Consider the following 26,339-nt stretch of genomic DNA (forward strand, 5'->3'; position numbering starts at 1 on the left):
CGTACTGTTGAACCCTAGCTTGGAGAATTTTGAGCATTACTTTGTTAGCATGTGAGATGAGAGCAATTGTGTGGTAGAGTGAACATTCTTTGGCATTGCCCTTCTTTGGGGTTGGAATGAAACTGAACTTTTCCAGTCCTTTGGCCACTGCTGAGTTTTCCAAATTTGTTGGCATATTGAGTGCAGCACTTTGACAGCATTGTCTTTCAGGATTTGAAATAGCTCAGCTGGAATTCCCCATTCCCCATCAATAATGGTGTTCTAAATGCAAATATGACCATCAGCCTGCTGTGTGTTCTGACAGAGACCATCCTCCCCTGAAGAGGCCACACTCCTACATCTTTCTTCCTTTCTCCATGATTCCAGTCAACTGTTCAGTGAAGGATCCAATTAGTCCAAGCCAGGGTTTCTCAGTCTTAGGACTACTGATATGTTGGGCAGGATAATTCTCAGTTGTGGAGGTTGTGCTGTGCATTTTAGGATGTTGAACAGCATTTCTGACCTCCACCTGCTCTGTGCCAGTGGCACCCCCTGTCCTGGTGTCTAGACATCTAAATGTGTCTAGACATCTCCAAATGTCTCGTGGGGAGGGCAGAGTCTTTCCCAGTTGAGAAGATCTGCAATGGACGGACACAAACGGGCACTTGAGAGGAAATAGATCTATCAGTTCCAAGCCTGGAAGGAGGGGTTCTTTGTTTTAAGCATGGAAAATGGAGACCGTGGGCTCCTGGCCAGCAGCTCCTCCTGGCAGGGATACCCAGGATGTGTGAAACAGTGTGTGTGTGTGTGAGGCTGGGTGACACAGTATGTGTGTGCCAGGCTGTGTGACACGGTGTGTGTGTGTGTCAGGCTGTGTGTGTGTCAGGCTATGGGACATGATTTGTGTGTTTTGGGCTGTGTGACAGTGTGTGCCACACAAAACCTACCTCCTCCCCCACTCCCCCAGCCCCACCCCCAGTTTCATTCTTTTGTGCTGACAGGTGGGACGCTCATGTCAAAGGCGTGTTGATGGGGGCTCAGGGCACCTGGCCGGTGCAACTCTCTCTTGCCCAGGAAATAGCGGGCAAAGGAGTGCCTGGGTTATTTGCTGACGCTTGGTGAATCTGCTGCCCACCAGAGTCTTTTTCCCAGTGGAGTTCTTCACAGGGGAGATAAAAGCCATCTTCCAGGGAAGTGAAGGTGACCTGCATCCAGCCAGTGGTGGCCTCCAGACCCTTGGCATTTCTCATTCAGAGAGGCCCTGGGCCCCCAAAGAAGCCTCTTGGCTGGAAGCTGAGGGTGGGGTCCGCCCCCTCCCCTCACTCACTAGTCCTCTCCTTGAGCTCTCTTGCTCACGGCTTCAGCTCTGGCCTCCTAAGAATCTTGGGCTATCCTCCTCCCTCACATGAGACCTGTGTGAGGGCAGACAGATAGGGGGTGCTGCAGGGCCAGTCTTCTTCCATTGCTTCTTTACCCCACCCTGGGTTCACATTCTTCAGAGAGGCCTTCCTCAAATTCACTGTGTAAAGTACCCACCAGCTAATGTGCCAGGTCATCTCTACTTTTTAAATACTATCTGATGTTTTCTTTGGTTGATTGCTTGCTTTATATATTTATTTATTTACTTGTTTGTTTGCACTGAGTCTTAGTTGTGGGATCTTGGCTCTTTAGTTGTGGCATGCAAACTTTTAGTTGTGGCATGTGGGATCTAGTTCCCTGACCAGGGATTGAACCTGGGCTCCATGCATTGGGAGCTCAGCATCTTAGCCACTGGACCACCAGGGAAGTCCCTTTTTGATTGCTGATTGACACTCAGTTAAAAGTTAAGCTCCAGGAGAGGAAGGAATTTGTCTCGGTCATCTTTGTAGTCCTTACTGTCTAGATCAGAACCTGGCACAAAGCAGATCTTCAGTACATGCTTATGGAAGAAATGATGAAAGGAGGGGATTTAATCAAGCATTGGAGTGCCCGGGAGGAAAGCTTCCTTCATCTCATGTTCTCTGTGCTAGAGTGGCTTCCTCTTCTGTGACCCTTGGCCCCCAGTATGTGAGCACACGCCCTGCAGACCCTATGCCACGTGTTCGGTCTTCTCTTCCATATCTCTGGGGAACTCTGGATCCGTTTTTCCCATGTCATGGTGCAAGAAGCCAATTTTTTTCACTTATTCCACACCAAACTTGCCCCAACCATGAATGCAGTAATCTTTGCCCCAGGGAGTGAGAAGGTCAGGAGTAAAATAAAACACACATCACAGAGGAGGGCTAAGCTTCTGGTATTCACAAGAGCATCTGATGGCTCTCTTATCCATTTATTTTAATGATATCAGCATATGACAATCCGTTGAGAAAAAAAACACACACACACATTATTTATCCTGTACTGGTGAAGTGGCACTATTACATTGTTTTTTAAAAAAAATCTTAAAATTTTTCTTTCTAGAACTTATTGAGTTAGAGAAATAAGCTTTGCCAAATGCCGCATTCTGTCTTTCCTGGCCCTGCTAGCTGGCATCTCTTGTCAACTTTCCCCAAGTGTTTCCTATGGCACTAACCAGACTGGGAAGTGTGGTTAAGCATTACCGAACCAGACCACACCCCAGCTTTAGGACCACCTGAGGACACCGGAAGATGGCTGTGAGGGAAAGTGCAGACACTTTCCTGGCCAATTGGAGAGTCTGTTTCAGACTTTGCACTGCCTGGATGCCCCTGGGGAGTAGCAGGAATAACTTTAGTCTGTACCTGCTCCTGGTGTTGATTTCCTGGATGACCTTGGTCCCTGGTCTGGAAGTGCCGTTTCTCTGATTATCAGTGTTCTAGCCACCAGGGGCCCCTATGGGTTCCTCCCACGGTGATATCTGGGATCCTTTGTCTTTGGGGGCAGGTCCATTTATGGTAGGGACTTCTGCTCCTAGCAAAGGCAGTGGCTGGCTGCTCAGCCTAGGGGTTCAGTCTGTTGATAGCTTTGTATCCGGTGAAGGGCAAGTTTGGCTCAGTTCCCATTCTGGCCACCTCTATGTTCCTGAGGATTGTCCTGGGGATTTTTGCCTCTTTCCCTGGCCCTCGGGGGTCTCCCTCCCTTTCCTTGCCTCTTTCCCACATTTCCTCTCTCTGTCATCTTTCTGAAGTTTCAGACTCAGTTTCTTTTCAATGAAATTGAAAAGGCAAAGCCATCTTGTGTAAAGGGCCTTTTGGCATGTCATTAATAGCAACAACAACAGTAATAATAGCAGTAGCATCTTACATTTAAAGTGTTTAGTTTATACTTTACAAAGAACTTTTAAGTACATTCTCTCATTAGGGTCCCTTGGTTGAGTTCAAAAGGGATGCTTCCTTCCACTCCCCAAGCCCTGCTCAGGGGGGAAGCATAGCCTGGGCTGCTGCTTCTGCACGTGTGTACATCCTCACACACAAGCACTGAACCGCTGAATGTGCAGGTTACCTGACTGAACTGTTTCTTCCCCATGGGACTTTCTAGAATTTGTCTGCTCCAGTAAGAGAGTTTTAACCTCCATTTGTTAGAGAAACTTCATTTGGGGAGAATTTTCTTAATGGTACTGAGTTTGGCATTTCATAAAGTCAGGGCTTCCAAAACTGAGGGGGGAAGGCTCAAAATTGGCCCCCACCCCAGCAGCCACCCTGAAAGAAACTTGTCTTTTTGGCTGTCTTGGCTGACTGTGACTGATTAGGGGTTGGTCCCAGGGGATGGCTGGCAGAGAAAGGCTTCAGAATGCTTGGGGCAGATGGAGGGAAAGCTGTGAGCTTGGCAAGTCCTCTGAGAAAGTCAGGGATCCTTGGTGGGGCTCTCAAGATGGCGGGCTGGGTGGGCTTTGTGCTGGGTGGGGAGAGCTGGGTAGGAATGTCCATGGCAGACTAAGGCTCACGACCACCTGCCTGTGTGAGGAGGGCTGGGGGTGTGTGGGGAGTGGGAGGGGTAATGGGGAGACCCTTTCAGGGCAGAGCTTCTGAACCACCACAAGGACTTTGTGACCCATTTGGAAATGAGTGTTGTCTAGCCTCAATAAACCAAAGTCAACAACTAGGGGGAACCCCAAGGCCATTTTGGGTGGCAGAGCCCTGTCTTCTTCTCCCAGACCTTTCTCTACTTTGCCACCAGCTCTTTTCCTAAAACAGGGCTTGTTCTACTTCCCCTGCTCAAAAACCTGCTGGAGCCCTGTGGTCTAGCCTGCTGCACGTGGCTTTCTGTTGTCAAACTCCTGCCTTCATATCTTCCCCGTTTATCCCCGCTTCCCAGTATGCGGCCACATTCCTGCCGCTCCAGACCTCTGACTGCCCCCCAGACATGCCAGGTCTTTTCACATTTCCCTGCTTTTTAATAGAGAATCATGGAAATTTCAACTCCCTTCCCTGTGTCCTGGCAAACTCCTATTCATTCTTGAAGACTCAAGATTTGGATATTCTTTACTCTGGACAGCTCCTTCCATATAATAAAGCAGTTATCTATTTCCATGATTGTTTCTGCCTCAAACTGCAGAATCCTTAGAAGCAGGACCTGTCTTCTTCCCATGAAGAGAAAGTCCTGGAGTCAGGCTGGGCCTAAATCCTAGTTCTGTTAATTTATTAGGCATCTGTTCGTGTGCAAGTGCTTTACCTTTTCCATGCTTCAGTTTATTGAACTGTAAAATGGGTTCGCAGTGTCTGTACTACAGAGTTGTTTCGAGAATTAAATGACTGTGTATTATATATTAGTATATATGAATTAGGGTGGTACCTGATGTAGGAAGCACTAAGCCAGTCTAGCCATTAATATGTAAAACAGCCGTCATGAGGTACAGTAAGCACCTGGAACATGATGTCTATTATATACACATATTTTAAAGAACATGCCCCCGTCTTCTCTCTCTCTCTTCATCATCCCTTCTTTGTTCTTTTTCTCCCTCGGTGCCCCTTCCTTCCCTTTTCTCCTTCCTTCCTACTCCTCCTCCCTGGTTTTTTCTTCCATCTTCCTTTCTTTTTTTTCTCCCATCTTGACTCTCTGAGCCTTTGGCTTGCAAGAACCTCGAGGCTCTTCTGGGGATACTCAGTGCTGGATGGGCCACTGCACCCCGCTCTCTCTTCCTTGATGCTTCTGCAGGGGGAGGCTCCCAGGGAGGGAGCGATGGTTGTGGGCCCAGAGGTTGCTGTGAGTGGCTGGCCCCTGGGCTGTCTGGCCTGGCCTGATGGGGGTGGACGGGGATGGGGCAGGGGCAAGTCTCCCTCAGGAGTCTGGGCTGAGTGGGCTGGCCTTGCTCACACTCCCTGATACCTAAGTCTCTCAGTCTAGAGTCTTTCTGATATTAAGGAAGCAAAACGAGAACAGGAAAAAACAGAAAAAACTGCCTTTCCCTTCCTGGCAGGGCTTCTCTGATAGACTTTAGCTGCCTGAACCTCCTGCATTTATGCTACTCTGGAGACAGAACCCAGAGTTCAGAGTTGGGGCCCCAGGCTTTGGTCTTCCAGTTATCATAGATGAGGCATAAGGTGAGTTACTGGGGTGAAAGAGGCCTCACGTTTCCTCATCTATGAAACAGGAATATGTTCTCAGGGGCAGGGGCTATGTGGACAGAGTAGGGTGCATTATGGCTGTGTGTGGAAAAGTGTTGCAGATGGGCATGGCGTCTTTGTCATAAAGATGAGGATCTGGAGGATGAGGTCTCAGAGGCCTATCTGTCCCATGGCAGGAGCCTTCCAGAACTTTTCAGAGCTGTGGGCAGGCTTGGCCCCTGACCCTCCTTATTCCCAGGAGCCCTGGCTCCCTGTTCTCCTGAGCTCACCTTCCAATACGAGGTGGACCGAGGGAGGAGAGTGGCTCAGAACTTCCAGAGGAAGGGCTGGGGCTAGGGCCCGAGGAGACGGGTGAGCACCGTGCCCCTGGGGGGAGACACAGGGGGACTGCCTTCCTGGAGATAGGCAGGAGAAGGGGCACAATTTTCAGATTTGGCCAAACAGGCTCAGACTAAGCCTGTGGCAGATTCAGAAGTCCCAGAATGGAGTCAAGGGCAGCCAGGAAGGGGCGGGGGCTGTGAGCTCTGACCCTGTAGGACCCAGGGCTCAGTGGCTTTTCCTGGAAGAAGTGGACACCCTGGGCCTCAACCACCAGGGCTGAAAAGCTGGGTGCTTTCAGGGAAGGAAGAAAAGTCAGTAAAGATCAGAAGAAACAAAGGAAAATCTTTTCCTTTACTTTCTTCCTCTTCTCATTCCTTTTCCTGAGCTCTGTAAGCAGGTCTTCCTTTCTGCCAACACCATAGTGTTACCTAAACATATAAGCCTCCTCCTTCTGCCTCAGTCAGGCTCTCACTTGTTCATGTTCATCCTTTTGTTTTAAAACATTTTTATTAGTTCTTTTTTTCCCTTAAAACTTTTAACAGCTGTTTATAAAAACATGACAATTACACAACATGGAACAAAAAATCTGGTAAAAATAACTCACTATATGGTACATATACTCAGACGGTGTGATATATTTATATAATAAAAGATGAAAATAGTCACTTTCCATAATAAAATAAGTTCTATTTTTTGTCTATTTTACAATATACTTAATATTCTTTTCTTCTTTTGCTTCCTCTCCGGTTCCCACTTCTTCACTCCAGGCCTCGCAGGCAGGAGACCAACGGCCGTCTCCATCCGACCCGGCTGGAGCCCAGGAGGCAGAGTGGGTGCAGGGGCCTTAGGAACATGGGCGGCAGCCGCACTCTAAGTGTCTCTCCAGCTCTTCCACGAACGAGGAGCCGTCTGTGCACTGAAAGACGTACTTCCGCCGCTTGCTGCGAGTGGGCTGGCAGCACTGGGGCCCGCAGCCCCCACGACACTCCATGACGGGCACCTTGGAGGCCGTGGCACATGATGCATAACCCTTCTGGCGGCGGATCGCCTCTCGGACCACCTCTCCAAGGCAAGGCATTTCTGCAGAGGGCACAAGAGGCAAGGACAGGGCGTTGGTGGTGCAGCTGGTGGTCCAGGGTAGGCTGCTCCAAAACACTTGTGGTCTGAGGACCATATGTATTTATACATTCTCTCATCCTTCCGTCCATTTCTCCACCCATTATCCCAGAGGTCCCCACCCTTTCTGGCACTAGGGACCAGTTTCATGGAGGACAATTTTTCTGTGGATGGGGTAGGTCGGGAGATGGTCTTAGTTTTGCCCGCTGCTCACCTCCTGCTGTGCCTGGTTCCTAACACGCCACAAACCACCCTGTCCATGGCCCAGGGGTTAGGAACCTCTCCATTAACCCAGCTATCTCGTGCAAGCTCAGTGCCTTTTCTGTGCCAGGCTCTGTGTGTGCATGCATGCACCGTTGCTTCTGTCGTGTCCAACTCTTTGTGACCCCATGGGCTGTAGTCTTCCAGGCTCCTCTGTCCATAGGATTCTCCAGGCAGGAATATGGAGAGGGTTGCCCTACCCTCCTCCAGGGGATCTTTCTGACCCAGGGATCAAGCACTTCCTGCAATGGTAGGCAGATTCTTTACCACTAGCGCCCAATGTAAAACTAAGCCCTGAGGATATAAAAGTGACAAGATCAGGCTTGGTCCCTTCCTTCAGGGAACTGAAAGACCAAAGTAGATGTGGCAAGTTGGTGGACTGAGGGCTAAACCCCATCCCACACCCCACCCCACACATATGTTGATTGCGCCACAGGTGCTTAACAATCAAATTAAATGCCAACATAAAAAAAGCCCTGAATGTCTCATCTAAACATTGGGATATCTGGTTTCTTTGAAAACCAAGGGGTCTGGGAAGCCAAGCCTGCATCCCTGCATGGCAGTGACGGGCTGAAGCTGAGAGCTTTAGACAGGATAGGAGACATCCAGTTTGCCCCAGTCCTCACTATTCATGATAGCCTGTCTCCATTGGGGTAGAGTCTAGACACTAATTATATAGTCATTTAAATACATATATTTGTAATGATAAACTGAGGTGAAGAAACAGGACAGGTTTACACAAAATACATAGTAAAGGAACCTGACTAGCCTAGGGGCCAGATATTGTCTCTCTGGGAAGTGATGCTGGAGTTGAGGTGTGAAAGAGGAATAGGAGTCAGTGAGCCAAAGGGTATGCGTGTGAGCTTTTGCACAAGTTGTAGAAATGAGAGGAGGGAAGCCCCTGGATCTGCTTAATCCTCTGGTTCCTGACCCAGCTTCTCACCTTGACTCTGCTACTGTCCTCAGTCTGCTGGGAAAGCATGTGGAGCAAGGCAGTGAAAAGAAAGTAATGGACCTTGGCCACATGGGACCTTTGGCCTCTCAGCCTTGGACCAGTCCCTTGCCATCCCTGACCCTCAGTTTCCTTGTCTGGAAAATAGTGACACATTTCCTGGTCCTTCCCGCTTCTTCATGGGCTCTTATGAGCATCAGAGGGATTGTGAATGCATTTTAAAGCTTTAGGTAGTTAATGTGATGTAATGTGAATTTTGTTAAGCTTGATGTAGTTTTTCAAAATTATGAGATTGTTAAAAGGATAGAAAAGAGACTCATGATCACAGGTGTGTGTGATGTGGGGAGGGGTAGAACGCAAACTCCGCACACTGGGCCGTCGAGTTGAAGGGAACAGGAGTGCTGTTTGTATTGTCTTGGCAACTTTTCTGGTAGATCTGAAATTATGTCAAAATACATTATTTTGAAAGTTAAGAATGGTATTTTGACAAAGTATAAAATGTGAAAGAGTCTTCTGGTGATGGGGGGTGACCTGCCTGGGATTCTGGTGACAGGGAGGGAAACAAAGGCTCAGGTTCCGTGCCAGAGAAAAACCTCCAAGATGAGACAGAACCATTTCAACTGTAACATAATTTCAACTTTCCTTTTTTGATTAATGCACTAAAGGGGCCACTAAGGGAGGTAAGTAATTTGATGATTTCAAAATGGGATCAGACCAAGGAGCTGTCTTCTGTTGACCCAATAATGGCAGAAGGATTGGAACGAGACTGCAGAGCAACAGCTGAAATGTTAGTGTGCGTAAGAGTCACCACGGGCTCTTGTTAAAATGCAGGTTCTGATTTGAAAGGTCTGGGCAGGACCTGGGCGTCTGCATTGCTAATAAGTTCCCCGGTGAGCCAGTGGTGCTGCTTAGAGGGTCACACTGGCAGCTCAAGGGCTGGCAACTAGAACAGGATAAAGGGAGGGGAGAGGGGAGAAAGGATGACCAGACAGCTCACCTAGTCCTGGCTGTTTGCTAGACAGTTTCAGTTTGTTTCTCTCAAGGTTGCTAAGCTGTTTCTGAATCTTTGACCTACAGGAACCATGTGGGATAGAGCACGTTTAGTGCAGTTCTGAACTGCGATGTTTTGGTGCTAATTTATTATGCAGCAATGGATAGCTCATACAGGAAGGTATAGTGTTGCTCCCATATTCAAAGTGAAGGAATTTGAGGCTCATTAGGAGAAGACAATGGCACCCCACTCCAGTACTCTTGCCTGGAGAATCCCATGGACGGAGGAGCCTGGTAGGTTGCAGACCATGGGGTTGCAAAGAGTCGGAAACGACTGAGCGACTTCACTTTCACTTTTCACTTTCATGCATTGGAGAAGGAAATGGCAAGCCACTCCAGTGTTCTTGCCTGGAGAATCCCAGGGACGGAGGAGCCTGGTGGGCTGCCATCTATGGGGTCGCACAGAGTCGGACACGACTGAAGCGACTTAGCAGCAGCAGGTGACTCAATGAGGGTTGCATAGCCTCTAATGGCACAGCTGGACCTGGAACTCAGGCCATGGGACGCATGTGGAGTCTGACTCTGACCCCCTGCATCCTTTTGAGGGCCCCCTCCCGTGCGCACAGTGGACCCACCTTGTTCACAGTGCTCCCCACTAAAGCCAGGCTGGCACAGGCAGTAGGGCTCCCCTCGATCTGAGATGTGGCACTGTCCCTGGTGACATTTGAAGGTTGAGCAGGCGCTGTTGGAGTCATTCTTTTGGTCGCACAAGGCCCCTCCATAGCCTTCGGTGCACCTGCACACGTAGGAGGTTCCAGACGCCACACACTTCCCCTGGACGCAGCTGGGGGCAGAGGTAAGGATGAGCGGGGAACCAGGCAGGCAGAGCAGCTGCAGGCTTCCTCTGTCCACCCCAGCCACTCCCAGGCTCGGACCAGGGGACTTGGAGCTGTGGGATCCTAGGCCTGCTCCATCACATGGTCCACCCTCTGTCAGCCCAGTGGCCCAGTATCAATCAGCTGGAGGCTCGTGAGTATCGCCCAAAGACCACTGTCAGCTGGGAGTGCAACAAGGCTGGCTTATTGGCTGTTTCATACCCAGACATCAGAGCCCACCAATCTTAGTGGCAAGTCACTGCTCAGAGAAACCTAAGCAGTCTCCAACCAGTTTAACTGTTCTGCCACCTTGATTGTTAGCACGACTATCACTACCACTACCACCAGCTACCGCCTGCTCTGTGTCAGGCATTAGAGCGCGCACTTTATGCCCAACATCAGTCTTATTTTCTACCATCGCCTCTCCTCTGCAGACCTGCGCAGTAGACAGTCCTATCTACATCTCACAGAGGACAAAGTGATGCCACAGCCTGGATTCTTAATCATGCTGCAGCATTCTCCCTACTGGGATGACATTCAGAGCCAGGGTTCATTGTGGACATATTCACTGTACAGTCAAACAGACACACACACTTCAGAGCAACCCAGGAGCCTCTGCCCCCTTCCAGCTGTCCTTTGCTTCCAATTCACAATATCATGTCCCAGCTTGCTCAGCCACGCCAGTTACCAGGCATGGCTCCAGTGTTGTTTTTGGTTGATTCAGATCTCTGAACACTGAGGACGCTGGGCGTCTTATGTTTAGTACAAGGTCCGACAGATTGTAGGCCCGCAGTATTTGAATGCATAAGGAATGCCAGAGCTATGCCATGGTTCATCTGTGTGTGGCTATACACCCCTGGTGCCTGCATGGGGGGCCACTGCTGAGTGGGGAGCCGAGTTGGGGCAGAAATGCACCCACCTGCCATGGCACGTGTGTGCTGGTGCCCCATTCCACTTGGCTCGGAGGCACGTGGGGGCTGCTGCAACTCTAGGCAGGCTCTGATGGTCACTTGACAAGCACTTTTCAGCCAGGCCCTTGCACACTGACGTCCCTTCTGAGCAAGACCTGCTGTCTGTGTAAGTGCCTGACCTTCTGAGCAGCGCCCCCACGGGTCCCGCCTATAGTCTGACTGCAGTCCGTCCAGCTTCTATCTGTGCTCACTTCCTGCTGGGGCAGGGGTGACAGGGGGCGGGGAGGGCGTGCAACACAGACCTGTGGCCAAGGCAGGGGTCGCGGGCCTCCTGGTCGCACAGCGGGCCGGCCCAGCCCGGGTGGCACTCACACACCACGCTGTCCTTCTCCACGGCTCGGCACAGGCCGTGCCTGCACACGCTGCAGGACTTGCAGCCTGGCGAGACACCCAGGGCCTGCGGGGGGAGGGCCTTGAAGTCCTGGAGCTCGTTGTTGATGCGCACCTCGTGGATGCAGCCGTGGAAACCGCCCAGTGGCCGGTCTGTGCCTTGGCGTAAGGCTGAGAGGCCGGTGGAGGTGGGGATGCCTGCGGGAGGGGCGCCAGACCGCAACCTGAAGACCCGCCTCTGCCCACCCTGCTCGCCCACATCCCAGCCCTTGGAGGTGGACTTCTGGGGAGAAGTCTTGGGAATCTCAGTGCTGAACAGCCTACTCTGGTCCTGTTTTTCCTTTTGTACATAACCCTTTGAGAACTATGAGCGCCAGGCTGTGCTTCAGGCCCAGGCTCTGCCACGCTGGTCGCTCCTTCTCTCTTTGGCCTTTGAATGCCCTTAATTTTAAACATGCTCCTCCACACACATCAGCTGAGCCTCAAAGCATCAGAGGAGGGGGCAGAGCCGAGACGAGCCTGCATATTGGAGGGTCTGCACCCTGTCTGCATCTCCTCCCTGCCCATTTCATCTTCACCTTCTCCCAGCGCCTGAACAACTTGTAGTTTCTCAGAAGGAGCCCTGCCCTCTCTCCTTTTCTCTTCTCTTCCCCATGACCTGGCCAACTGTTCACCCTTTAGGAAGCAGCTTGGCCATCACTTCCTACAGGAAGACTCCCTTGATTGGCTTTGGCTGTGAGCCCCACCCGTGGGCCTGGGTGTGGGTGCCAGAGTCCAAGGGACAGGTGGGAGGACATGGGGTTTACCTCCAAGGTAGAGGGGGCTGTTGATGCTCACTGCTGGCTGCTTCTGGAGCTTTCCCAGGCTTTTGGGGGCTCCTTTGTCCACCACCAGGTTCAGGGTCTGGTTTAGCATCACTAGCTCCACGCTGTGAAACTGCCCATCATTCACAGTCTCCACGCTGGGCAGGAGAGAAAGGGGAGAGACAGAAGGTTTGCTGAATGCCTTCCACAGCCTGTACCATGTGTGAACTTGACTGGGATTCCTTGCGTTTTATATGGGAGTAATTCCAAACAACATAAATCACAAAAATAAAAACAGTACATAGAATTCTTATTACCTGTTATACCTATAGCTTCTCCAGTTATTCATTTCATCTGTCTTATCTATTTACATAGATTTAGCTCAGAGATAATGCAGGTTCAGTTCCAGATCACCTTGGTAAAGTGAGTCACTTTTCTAGTTTCCCAGTGCATATAAAAGTTATGTTTATTAAATACTCTATTAAGTGTCAATAGCATTTTGTCTAAAAAGCAATGTACATACCCTAAAAAATACTTTATTGCCAAAACAATGCTGTCACTCAAGCCTTCAGGGAGTCAATTTTTGCAGTAATAACATCAAACATCACTGATCACCATAACAAATACAAAAGTGAAAAAGTTTGAATATTGTTAGGATCACCAAAATATGACACCCAGGCATGAAGTGAGCAACTGCTGGAAAAATGGCACCAATAGACTCTCTCAACACAGGGCTGCCACAAACCTTCAATTTTCAAACAATATAGTATCTGTGAAGCACAATAGAGCAAAGTGCAACAAAATGAGGGGTGCCTTTAAGGGTATTGAGTCAGTTATCAAAAACTCCCCAACAAACAGAAGTCTAGGACCAGATGGCTTCATAAATGAATTCTACCAAACAAATTCGTTTACTTTTTTTCTACCAAGCATTTAAAGAAGACTTAATAAAAATCCTTCTCAAACTCTTCCAAAAGAATAGGAACAAAACTTCCAAGCTCTTTTTACAAGGCCCGCATCACCCTGATACTGAAAAACAGGAATACCATTAAAAAATGAAAATTACAGGCCAATATCCTTGATGAAAACAGATGTAAACATTCTTAATAAAATATTAGCAAACCTAATTCAACAGTACATTAAAAGGATCAGACACCATGATCAAGTGGATCAATCAGTGTGATATATACCACATTAACAAAGGATCAAAATCATATAATCAGCTCAATAAATGCAGAAAAAGAATTTGACAAAATTCAACCATCTATTTATGATAAAACCCTCAACAAAGTGGGTGTAGAGGGAACATTTCTCAACATAACAAAGGCCACATATGGCAAACCCACAACTAACATTATACTCAGTAGTGAAAAGTGGAAAGCTCTTCCTTTAAAATTGGAAACAAAACAAGAATGTCCACTCTCGCCACTTATATTCAACATAGTATTGGAAGTCCCAGCCTGAGCAACTAAGAAAGAAATAAAAAAGGTATGAAAAAAAGTGAAAGTCGCATAGTCTGTCCAACTCTTGGCGATCCCATGGACTGTAGCCCGCCCAGCTCCTCTGTCCATGGGATTCTCCAGGCAAGGCAAGAGTCCTGGGGTGGTTTGCCATTTCCTTCTCCAGGGGATCTTCCTGACCCAGGGATCGAACCCAGGTCTCCTGCATTGCAGGAGATTCTTTACCAACTGAGCCACTAGGGAAGCCCCAAAAGGTACACATATCACAAAGTAAGAAGTAGAACTGTCACTACTTGCAGATGAGATGATATATGCAGAAAAATCTAAAGTTTCCATTGAAAACCTGTCAGAACTAACAAATTCAGTGAAGTTGCTAGACATAGAATTATAAACATCAGTTGCATTACTCCACTTACATCAATGGACAGATCATCCAGACAGAAAATAGGGAAACACAGGCCTTAGATGACACATTTAGACTAGACAGACCTAATTCATACCTACAGAGAGTTCCATCCAAAAGCAGAACAACACACATTCTTCTCAAGAGCACAGGGAACATTCTCCAGGATAGATCACATGCTGGGCCACAAAGCAAGCTTTGGTAAATTTAAGAAAACTGAAATTGTATCAAGCATCTTTTCTGACTACAACACAGAGAGATTACAAATCAACTGTAAGGAGAAACTGCAAAAAACCCCACAAATACGTGAAGGCTAAACAATATGCTACTAAACAACCAATGGATCACTGAAGAAATCAGAGAGGAAATAACAAATGCTTAAAGACAAATGAAGATGAAAGCATGACTATCCAAAACCTCTGAGATGCAGCAAAAGCAATTTTGCTTTTATAGGGATGTTTACAGCAATACAAGCCTACCTCAGGAAACAAGAAAAATCTCAAACAACCTAACTTTATACCTAAAGCAACTAGAGAAAGAAGAATAAACAAATTCCAGGCTTAACAGAAGGAAAAAAATCAGCAGAACAAAAAAAAAAAAAAGGAAAGAAAATAAAATACAAAAGATCAATGACGCTAAAAGCTAGTCTTTGAAAAGATAAACAAAATTGATAAACCTTGTAAAGTCATGCTCAAAATTCTCCAAGCCAGGCTTCAGCAATACCTGAACCGTGAACTCCCTGATGTTCAAGCTGGTTTTAGAAAAGGCAGAGGAACCAGAGATCAAATTGCCAACATCCGCTGGATCATGGAAAAAGCAAGAGAGTTCCAGAAAAACATCTATTTCTGCTTTACTGACTATGCCAAAGCCTTTGACTGTGTGGATCACAATAAACTGTGGAAAATTCTGAAAGAGATGGGAATACCAGACCACCTAACCTGCCTCTTGAGAAATCTGTATGCAGGTCAGGAAGCAACAGTTAGACATGGACATGGAACAACAGACTGGTTCCAAATAGGAAAAGGAGTACATCAAGGCTGTATATTGTCACCCAGCTTATTTAACTTATATGCAGAGTACATCATGAGAAATGCTGGACTGGAAGAAACACAAGCTGGAATCAAGATTGCCAGGAGAGATATCAATAACCTCAGATATGCAGATGACACCACCCTTATGGCAGAAAGTAAGAGGAGCTAAAAAGCCTCTTGATGAAAGTGAAAGAGGAGAGTGAAAAAGTTGGCTTAAAGCTCAACATTCAGAGAAGTAAGATCATGGCATCTGGTCCCATCACTTCCTGGGAAATAGATGGGGAAACAGTGGAAACAATGTCAGACTTTATTTTTTTGGGCTCCAAAATCACTGCAGATGGTGACTGCAGCCATGAAATTAAAAGACTCTTACTCCTTGGAAGAAAAGTTATGACCAACCTAGATAGTATATTCAAAAGCAGAGACATTACTTTGCCGACTAAGGTCCGTCTAGTTAAGGCTATGCTTTTTCCTGCGGTCATGTATGGATGTGAGAGTTGGACTGTGAAGAAGACTGAGTGTCGAAGAATTGATGCTTTTAAACTGTGGTGCTGGAGAAGACTCTTGAGAGTCCCTTGGACTGCAAGGAGATCCAACCAGTCCATTCTGAAGGAGATAAACCCTGGGATTTTTTTGGAAGGAATGATGCTAAAGCTGAAGCTCCAGTACTTTGGCCACCTCATGCGAAGAGTTGACTCATTGGAAAAGACTCTGATACTGGGAGGGTTTGGGGGCAGGAGGTGAAGGGGATGACCAAGGATGAGATGGCTGGATGGCATCACGGACTCTGAGTGAACTCCAGGAGATGGTGATGGACAGGGAGGCCTGGCGTGCTGCGATTCATGGGGTCACAAAGAGTCAGACATGACTGAGCGACTGAACTGAACTGAACTGAGGAAAACTCATCAAGAAAAAAAGGGAGAGGGCCTAAATCAGTAAAATCAGAAATGAAAAAGAAGAACTTAAAACCAACACTGCAGAAATACAAAACACCATAAGAGACCACTAAGGCACCTGTGTGCCAATAAACGGACAGCCTAGAAGAGACGGACAGAAGCTTAGAGAGGACAACCTTCCAAGACTGAACAAGGAAGAGAAAGAAGATGTGAGCATACCAGTTATAAATGCTTGACTTGCATCTGTGATTAAAAGACTCCCAATAGGGACTTGCCTGGTGGTCCAATGGTTAAGAATCTGCTTCCCAATGCAGGTAACATCGGTTTGATCCCTGATCAGGGAGCTAAGATCCCACATTCTGCTGACTAAACCCATGCACCACAACTACTGAAGCCCACGTGTCTAGAACCTGTGCTCAGCAACAAGAGAAGCCACTGCAATGAGAAGCTTGCACATTGCAAAGAAGAGTAGCCCCCACTCTCTACAACCAGAGAAAACCATGCAGTGAAAAGCTTTTCAAAAAAAAACTCCCAACAAACAAAAGTCCAGGACCAGATGGCTTCATAGGAGAATTCCATCAAACATTTAGAGAAGAGCTAACACCTATCCTTCTGAAACTATTCTAAAAACTTGCAGAGGAAGGAGCACTTGCAAGCTCATTTTGTGAAGCCACTATCACCCCAAAAACAAAACCAGACAAAGATATCACAAAAAAGAAAAGAGCAAACCAGATCACTGATGGGCATAGACACAAAAAATTCTTAAGAAAATATTAGCAAACCAAATCCAACAATACCTTAAAAGGATCATATACTATGATCAAGTGGGATTTATTCCAGGGATGCAAGGATTTTTTAATATCTACAAGTCAGTTGATACACTATATTAACAACTTGAGGGCGAAAAACCATATGGTCATCCCAATAGATAGAAAGCTTCTGACAAAATTCAGTATCCATTTATGATAAAAGCTTTCTAGAAAGTGGGCACAGAGGGAACCAACCTCAGTATTATAAAGGCACGTGTCACAAACCCACAGCTGATATCATATTCAACAGTGAAAAGCTGAAAGCATTTCCTCTAAGATCAGAACAAGATAAGGGAAGTCCACCCTCACCACTTTCATTCAACATAGTTCTGGAAGTCCTAGTCACAGCAATCAGAAAAGAAAAACAAATTGAATGTGTCTTTTTGAATGATGATTACAAAACATATATATGAAACAAATATATGTATATAATAGAAACAGATCTGCAGACACAGGAAACAAACTTATGGTTACCAAAGGGGAAAGGGGGTGGGGATAAATTAGGAGTTTGAGATTAATGCATGTACCCCAATATCCACTGCAGCACTGTTTACAGTAGCCAGGACATGCAGCCACCTAGATGCCCACTGACAGATGAAGGGGTAAAGAATCTGTGGTACATATACACAATGAACTATTACTCAGCCATACAAAGGAGCAAGATCAGGTCATCTGTAGTGATGTGGATGGACTCAGAGTCTGTCATACAGAGTGAATAAGTCAGAAGGAAAAATATCATATATTAATGCATATATACAGAATCTAGCCGAATGGTACAGATGAACCCATATGCAGGGCTGGAATAGAGATGCAGATGTAGAAAACAGATAGGTGGATGTGGGGACGAGAGGAGGGTGGGATGAACTGGGAGAGCAGCTGACATGTATACAGTACAACGTGTAAGGCAGGTAGCTAGTGGGAAGTTACGGTACCGCACAAGGAGCTCAGCTCGGGGACCTGTGATGACTCAGTGGGGTGGGTGGGGGTGGGCGGGAGAGAGGCTCAAGAGGGAGGGGATATGTATATGTATAGATGATTCACTTCATCGTACAGCAGAAACTAACACAACATTGTAAAGCAACTGCACTCCAAAAAAAGATCTAAACAGATATTTCTTCATAAAAGATATACAAATGGCCAACAGGCACATGAAAAGACGCCCAACATTACTAATTATTAGAGAAGTGCAGATCAAAACTACAATGAGGTATCACGTCACACTGGTCAGAACGGCCATCATCAAAAAGTCTACAAATAATAAATGCTGGAGAGAGTTTGGGGAAAAGGGAACCCTCATACACTGCCAGTGGGGATGTAAATTGGTATAGCTATTATGGAGAATAGTATGGTAGTTCCATAAAAAACTAGAAGTAGAGTTACCGTATGATATTGCAATCCTACTCCTGGGCATATATCCAGAGAAAACCATACTTCGAAAAGATATCTGCACCCCAGTGTTCACTGCAGCACTCTTCACAATAGTCAAGACATGAAACAACCTAAATGTCCATCAACAGATGAGTAGAGAAAGGGGGTATGGTACGCATATGCTACAATACAATACTACTCAGCCATAAAAAAAGTGAAATAATGCCATTTGCAGCAACATTGATGGACCTAGAGATGATCACACAAAATGAAGTAAATCGGAGAAAGCCAAATATCATATGATATCATTCATATGTAGGAGCAACAAAATAATACAAATGAACTTATTTACAAAACAGAAATAGAGTCACGGACATGGGAAGCAAACTTACTGTTACCAAAGGGGAAAAGTGGAGGGTGGAATAAATCAGGAGTTTGAGATTAACATAAACACATTACTATATATAAAACAGATAAACAACAAGGACCTACTGGATACCATAGGGAGCTATACTCCGTCTTTTGTAATAACCGACACGGGACAAGAATCTGAAAAAGAGTATATATGTAAATACTTTTCTGTACATTGGAAGCTAACATAGCAGTGTAAACTATATTAAACTATACTTCAATAAAATTGGGACTGACATATAAACACTACTAGACATGAACTAGATAACTGATAAGAATCTACTGTACAGCATGGAAAATTCTACACAGTACTCTGTAGTGAGCTATATGGGAACAGAATCCAAAAGAGAGTGGCTATAACTATAACTGACTCAGGCTGTTGTAAAGCAGAAACAAACATAACATTGTAAGCCAACTATATGCCAATAAAAAGTTAATTTAAAAAAGAAAGAGGAATAAGAAAACAATCCCATTTATATTGCATCAAAAAGAATAAAATACCTAGGAAAAAAATAATTAAGGAGGTGAAACATCTGTACACTCAAAACTGTAAGACACTGATGAAAGAAACTGAAGAAGACAAAAATAAATAGAAAGATGTTCAGTGCTCAGGGACTGGAAGAACACTGTTAAAATGTCCACACTACCCAAAGTAATCTACAGATACAATGCAATCTCTACCAAAATTCCAATGGCATTTTCCACAGAAATAGTCACTGAATTGATGTGATACCATAAAGGACTGTGAATAGCCAAAGCAATCTTGAGAAAGAAAAGGCTAGAGCCATCACTCTTCATGATTTGAAACTGTATTACAAAACCACAGTAATCAAAATAGTACGATACTGGCATAAAAACAGACCCATCAATAAATGGAACTGAAAGGGTAACAGGCAGGAAGGCCAGGGGTCTCCAAATGGAGGAAATAGGCCACAAGTGTCAGACGTCTTTTTCTCTCTCTTAAGTGGCAGGAGGAAATAAACTAGGGAATTTTTTTTTTTCCCTTCTCTATACAAATTTAGGGGGCTTCCTTGGTGACTCTTAAAATACTGTGTTGTCATAATGCCACCTGGTTCCACCTGCACTTAACTTTTCCCAAATCTTGATTTAACCAATGCGTTTTTCACATGGAAATGTTTGTCTTAAGCTATGCTAATGTACTACGCTTTTACCCCAGTCTCTGTCTTCAAGTCAGTTCCGCCTAATGGCTCAGAACCGACTTGACAAACCAGTATGTTATACTCAAACACTGTTCCCCTAATCTATGTAAATGAAACTATTTGTATGGTAATCTGCCTTTCTACAAGATTCAAGTCAATAATGTTATGGCCTGGGATGACTCCTCTGGTGCCAAGATTATCCCAAAATACATCTTATGGGTGAGGGGCCTGGTGCCATTCTCTGAGTTTTAAGACATCCCTTTCTTTCATTAACAGACTGCTAGTAACTATACAACATCCAGCTAAAAGCTAGCAGGCGGGTATTCTTTCTGCCCGCTTCTGATGTCTATGTCAGAAGCTTTCTCTATCTCCTTTGTACTTTAATAAAACTTTATTACACAAAAGCTCTGAGTGATCAAGCCTCATCTCTGGCCCCAGGTTGAATTCTTCTCCTCTGGAGGCCAAGAATCCCAGCATCTTTTTGTGGTTCGGCAACAATCTTTCAGAACTAAACGGAAAGTCCAGAAATAAACTCATGCACACGTGGTCAATGAATTTCCAAAAGAGGAACCACCAATATAAAATGGGGAAAGGATAGTCTCTTTGGCAAACGGTGCGAAGAAGAGTGGGCAGTCACATACAAAGGTATGAAACCGCACCACTACCTTACACCATACACAAAGATTAACTCAAAATGGATTAAAGGCTTGAACATAGAACCTGAAACGTAAAACCCCTAGGAGAGCACAAAGGTGGGGATCTCCTTGACATCATCTCGGTGATGATTCTCTGGATTTGACACCAAGAGCACAAGAAACAAAAAATAAACGAGACTACATGTAGCTGAAAAGCTTCTGGGCAGCAAAGGAAATCATCAACACAACGAAAAGGCAACCTACTGAAATGGGAGAAAATATTTGTAAATCATACATTTGATAAGGGGTTAATATCTAAAATATATAAAGAATGCATACATCTCCATAGCAAAAACCCAAACAATCTGATTTCAAAATGGGCAGGAAATTTGAATAAACAGTTTCCCACAAAATTCATACAGATGTCCAACATGTACATGAAAAGGTGTTCAGCATCACTAACTGTTGGGGAAATATAAATAACAACCACAACAATATGTCGCCTCACACTTGTTGGAATGGCTAGTATAAAAAAGACAAATAACAAGTGTTTATGTGGAGTAAAAGGAACTCTTGTGCATCATTAGAATATAAATTGGTGCAGTCACTATGGAAAACAGTATAAAGGTTCTTCAAATAGTTACAACTACCATATGATCCAGCAGGTCCACTTTGAGATATTTATCTGAAAGAAACAAAAATTCTTGTGAAATATCTATGCTCTGAGATCCACTGCAACGTTATTTACAGTAGCCAAGACATGGAGCAACCTAAATGTCTATCAATGGATGAATGGATAAATGTGGTGTATATATGTACAGTGTAATAGTATTCAGCCGTGAGAAAGAAGGTCACACACTTAACTGTGCAGCACATGGAACTCTGCCCAGTGTTATGTGGCAGCCTGGATGGGAGGGGAGTTTGGGGGAAAGTGGCTACATGTATATGTATGGCTGAGCTCCTTCGCTATTCACCTGAAATTATCACAACATTGTTAATTGTCTATATCCCCAACACAAAGGGCTTCCCTTGTGGCTCAGCTGGTGAAGAATCTGCCTGCAATGCGGGAGACCTGGGTTCGATCCCTGGGTTGGGCAGATCCCTGGAGAAGGGAAAGGCTACCCACTCCAGCATTCTGGCGTGGAGAATTCCAGGGACGGTATAGTCTATGGGGTCGCAAAGAGTCGGACACAGCTGAGCGACTTTCACTTTCACTTCCCAATACAAAATAAGAAGTTAAAAAAAAGAAGGTCATACAATACGACCTAACTTTTATGTGGAATCTAAAACAAAGTAAAATGAAAAAAAAAACCGGAGCGCGCAGATCCAGAGAGAAGTCTGGTTGTCACCAGGGGTAGGGGACGGGTGGGTGACCGTGGAAGTGGGTCGGGAGGTACAAACTTCCAGCCACAAGCTAAGGAAGTCCTGGGGGTGCTATGTACAGCATGGTGCCTATGGTTAATAATATTCTATTTTTGGAAGTTGCTAAGAGAGTAAGCCTTAAAATTTCTCATCATAAAGTTAAAAGAATTATAACTAGGTAGGGTGGTGAATCTTAACTAGACATATTGTGGTGATCACTTTACAATACATACAAATATCGAATCACTCTGTTGTACACCTGAAACAATATAATGTTATATGTTCTATATAACATATATGTGACGTTAATATCTCAATTAAAAAAAAAAAGTAAGGATTCACTCCAAATCAAAACCTCCCATAACCTTGCCTGTGCCAGTAGGTACTCATCGGTTAATACGCAACCCTCTTCCTGCACATCCTAACCACGGTCTCCTGGAAAGAATGCCTGAAGCTGGTGGTTTTCAAACAGTGGGTCCCTGAAGGTTTGGGACTGGCAGTGCCACAGGTTCTGATTTTTTGGCACCACCTTGTGAGACTCCAGTACTTTGGCCACCTGATGCGAAGAGTTGACTCACTGGAAAAGACTGATGCTGGGAGAGATTGGGGGCAGGAGAAGAAGGGGACAACAGAGGATGAGATGGCTGGATGGCATCACTGACTCGATGGACGTGAGTCTGAGTGACCTCCGGGAGATGGTGATGGACAGGGAGGCCTGGCGTGCTGCGATTCATGGGGTCGCAAAGAGTTGGACACGACTGAGCGACTGAATTGAACTGTGACTCACAATGGTCCCATTTCTACTTTTCTTTTTTAAATCATGGACTTTGAAGTAAAACACAGATGGGAAAAATGGCTCTGCTGCTGCAAAAGATGAGAAAAAGCTGGAGAAAAACAAAGCCAAACCCCAATCAACGTGCTGTGAGCTCTAGAAGAGACAATCCTACCATGGTTCCAAGGCCCAGTGAGTAGTTTCCTGGTCACATATTTAGGAATTTCAGAGGAGAAAGGGGCTCTGACAGTCTTCCTCATTATCCACCAAGCCCAGTGAAGCAGCACGGAGTAGGAGGTGGGAAGCCCGGGCCGCATCAGAGCCAGGCTGGGGGGTTCCTGTCTGGGACTGGCATGAGAACTTGTGTTGGCAAAGAGTGGCCCGTAGCGCTCTCTCCTTTTAGTAACAGCTGTTGCAGGGGAGAGGGGTGGACGAGGAGAAAGCTTGTGTTGAGTGGTTAACTATGCTAAAGCACTTGCATTGTCTCATTTAATCCTAACAGTTGTACATGGGATGTACAATTTTTCTGCACTTTGGAAGTGAGACCTAGGGCTCAGAGATCGAAGGCGTCGAGACTGAAATCTTAAAGTGTGGGTGGTGGAAGAAGGACTCAAATCCAAGTTCCCAAGGCACAGGACCGCACACCACAGTGGGTGAACCGTCATCCCTCTCCTGTGCTGGAAGCACGCACCCGGATGCTGAGGCATGGCCACTAGGTGGCGACAGAGCCTCACAAAGAGTTCCTGGGACTCCAGCTGGGCAGCAGCCTGAGACCTCCGCCTGCGCTGTAGCAACCCTAGGCTCCCAGACCATCAGACCGTGACCACATGCTGTCTCTTGGCCCACCTTTCTCCCTAGCACGTTGGAGAGGGGGTTCTGATAGGAGGCTGGTTTGGCTTCGAGTCCCAGCTCTGCCACTTACTGGCCTCTGGGCCAAGGTGTTGTCTGAGCATCAGAGTTCTTAGCTCTAAAACAGGGGTGATGGCGCTCGCCTGGGGCCTGAGGTGAGCACTGGATGAGACAAAGACTTGGCAGTGGATGGGTCTGCGGCAATTAAGACTGGAGGGAGCATGCACTGGTCACCAAAGAGGGATCTCAGGCGCTGTTTTGAACTTTGAATTCCGTGGAACCCTGAATTGCTAGCTTCTTTTGAGACTCTGGGGCTTCCCTGGTGGCTGAGAGGTTAAAGCGTCTGCCTGCAATGTGGGAGAGCTGGGTTCGATCCCTGGGTCGGGAAGATCCCCTGGAGAAGGAAATGGCAACCCACTCCAGTATTCTTGCCTGGAGAATCCCATGGATGGAGGAGCCTGGTGCAGTCCACGGGGTCGCAAAGACACGACTGAGCGACTTCACTAACTCACTCTGAGACTCTGCCTGCCCACACAGCTGTCTCTGTTGGCACTGTGCCCTCCTGGCTACCAGGGTCTCCAACACTCCCTGCTGGGACCCGCTTCCCCCGAGTCTGTCACCTGACTAGGTCCCGTGGACCTTGTATGCAGGTGAGTTTGCTCCTCAGACAAATCTTAAAACAGGAATAGCGCAGTCTGCCTCCATTCTGGGGCAGGGAGGACTTGGGTGGGTTTTTCTGGATTGGGTATTTTATATCTGGGCCTGGAACAGAATCTCGCTACTTGCAACCTCAGCTGGGAACCTGCACAGAATACAGCTGCTCCGGGCCTGTTCTTCCCTAATGTGGTCTGCAGCTGGCCCTCCCCGATCAGATCACCTGTGGTTTGTCTGGTAGGCTGCAGCCCATGGGGTTGCAAAGAGTTGGGACACAATTCAAGCAACTTGGGCCCTGGCTCTGAGGCTGAGCAGGTCAGAGTTTACTGCTGTGACTCGGGGGAGGAGATCTTTCTGAGGCTGGTATGGCTTCCCGGTTCCATCAGCTGCTGTTCAGGCTCCTCCCAGCCTGGCTTCCATGCATATGGATGGGGTCTCCTTCCCCAGAGTCTCCTCGTTTCTCAGCCTGTGGCAACACTCATCAGCCATAGCTCATGTCTCAGCTCAGACATCACCTCCTCCTCCAGGGAGCCTTCCCTGGTTCTCTAAGCAGAATCAACTGTCTGTTCCTTCTTCATTGTCCCTACAGCAGGCACTGGAATCCCCTGTGAGACCTCTTTTATCCTGCTCCTGCAACACTTGCTTATTTACACATTTGCCTTCCTCCCTGGACTGTGTTCTTCTGAACACTAGCTCCAACCCCTAGCACAGGTCCAAGGCGAAGTACTGTAAGCAGCTTTTGGCAGGAAAGAACTCCCTGCAGGAGGCTCTTGTGTCGTTTCACTAACCTTACATCAGGCACCCCCACGCTCCACACATCTCTACTCAGATCTCTGGATTACACAATACTTTGCCCCATCTGTTAGTTCTTTCCATAGATCAAAGTAGAACAAATGAGTAGGTAATTAACAGATGACCAGATCTCTTCCCCAGCTTCCCCTTCAGTCATCTCAGAGACCAACCCTGTGAGCAAGGCAGCGTCTAGAGAAGAGTCTCAAGAAGTTGACAGGTCTGCACAGAGTGGGACAGGTGACGACTCTGACTCCCTGTCTCAGTGATCAACTCAGACTTCTTCTCTTTCCTCTTTAAAAGCTTTCATGGCAGTACAGAATCTTCGGAGGTGGTTCTGGGGGACACTGAGTCCACCATCTCCCCAGATTGCCAGCATTCTGATTAAAAGCAGCTTCCGTTTCTATCAACATTTGCCTTTCTCTTGAGTTGAATCAGTCAGGCCTGATTCAGTAACAGTGAGAGATGTTCCTGAGTGAGTAAGAGCATGCACCACTGGGGCAAAACCAGGGCTACCTGGAGAAAAGTATCTGGAAGCAAAACCACTTGTGCTCTGGCCACACCTCATGGGGTATGGGATCTTAGATCCCTGACCAGGAATCAAAGCTATGTCCCTTGCACGGGAAGCGTGGAGTCTTAACCACTGGACTGCCGGGGGAGTTCCAGCAAAACTATTTTTTAATACGAGATTCTTAGAGACTTGGGCCTTTAGGATTGGGGGTTGAAGGGCACAAAATATGTCATCAGAATTGGCATGAGGATCCTGGCGGGGACATCCTGTACTTGGTTCCTCCCAGAGGTAAGGAAAGGGCCCTGGGGTCTCCCAAGGGCCACCTGCCAACTCTCACCTGACTCCCTGACAAGGGAGTAGCCATTCTATGGGTTCCTGATTCATTCCTGCTGCCCTGACTAAGACACCAGCAGAGTATTCCAACATTTGTCTCAACAGCACACCCCTTGACCAAACCAGCAGCTGACCTCAGTGTGGGAAGGGCAGGGGAGTCCCTAAGCTTTGGCCCAGCCCAGCCGCTCCACAGTCTGCCTGTCAGCTTCTGTCCTTGCCCTGCCCACGTACAGGCCCCCAGAAACACACCTGGAGGGATACAGTGCTGCCATCCACAGCCCACGGGAGAATACCGCGCGAGACATGGGAGAGCTCAGCCGAACCTGGGCGTGTCTGACGCTGCAGGCTTGGTCACTGGCCCCAGGAACACAGAGGGTAGCAGGCCCTGGCTCCAGGGAACTCCGAGGCCACTGGGACACTCACTGAATCTGCTGGCCAAACCTGCCTGGTCTTCTCTCCAGCCACCCTCTCTGCTGTGACTCCATGGCCACTGCCTTTTCATGGTCCCTCGGGCTGGTGGCTGCTGTTCTCCCAGCCTTCTGGCCCACCGCTTTCCCTGCTCACACATATTCTTCAGGACCCACTGCAAATGGCTCCTCCTCCAGGCTGGCCTCTGGATGGGGGTTTGCTCTTACATCCTGCGCTTTCCCCTTCGCGGGTAAGCAGGCACTTCTCAGAATCTCCTACAGGTTCCTTAAAGCTGGTGGCTGGGTGGGACCCCAGAGAGCTTCAGGCTTGGGTCGGCAGGTCCAGGGTGGGGTCTGAAAATGTGCGTTTCTAACAAGCTTGCAGCTCTGCAG

At 46.9% G+C, this 26,339-nt stretch overlaps 1 protein-coding gene and 1 long non-coding RNA gene across 4 annotated transcripts in view; one reads left to right on the forward strand and one right to left on the reverse strand.

Moving 5' to 3' along the window:
* Nucleotides 1–8,603, forward strand: part of LOC138421672 (uncharacterized) — a 122,028-nt gene extending 113,425 nt beyond the window's left edge. For 2 of the 3 annotated variants that reach the window (XR_011249584.1, XR_011249588.1), the window contains one exon: nt 7,326–8,603. This is a non-coding gene — a long non-coding RNA (uncharacterized lncRNA). The remainder of the gene's footprint in view (nt 1–7,325) is intronic. The other variant, XR_011249587.1, reaches the window with a different exon arrangement.
* Nucleotides 2,242–26,339, reverse strand: part of SLIT3 (slit guidance ligand 3) — a 724,331-nt gene continuing 700,233 nt past the window's right edge. Inside the window, exons 33-36 of the mRNA XM_069555989.1 lie at nt 12,103–12,257; nt 11,209–11,494; nt 9,756–9,964; nt 2,242–6,881 (exon numbers count right to left, since the gene is read on the reverse strand). Coding sequence (XP_069412090.1) covers nt 6,646–6,881; nt 9,756–9,964; nt 11,209–11,494; nt 12,103–12,257 — 886 coding nt within the window. The 3' untranslated portion in view covers nt 2,242–6,645. The remainder of the gene's footprint in view (nt 6,882–9,755; nt 9,965–11,208; nt 11,495–12,102; nt 12,258–26,339) is intronic.

The sequence above is a fragment of the Ovis canadensis genome, chromosome 16 (assembly GCF_042477335.2).
Source record: "Ovis canadensis isolate MfBH-ARS-UI-01 breed Bighorn chromosome 16, ARS-UI_OviCan_v2, whole genome shotgun sequence".
In the NCBI taxonomy this organism is placed as follows: Eukaryota; Metazoa; Chordata; class Mammalia; order Artiodactyla; family Bovidae; genus Ovis; species Ovis canadensis.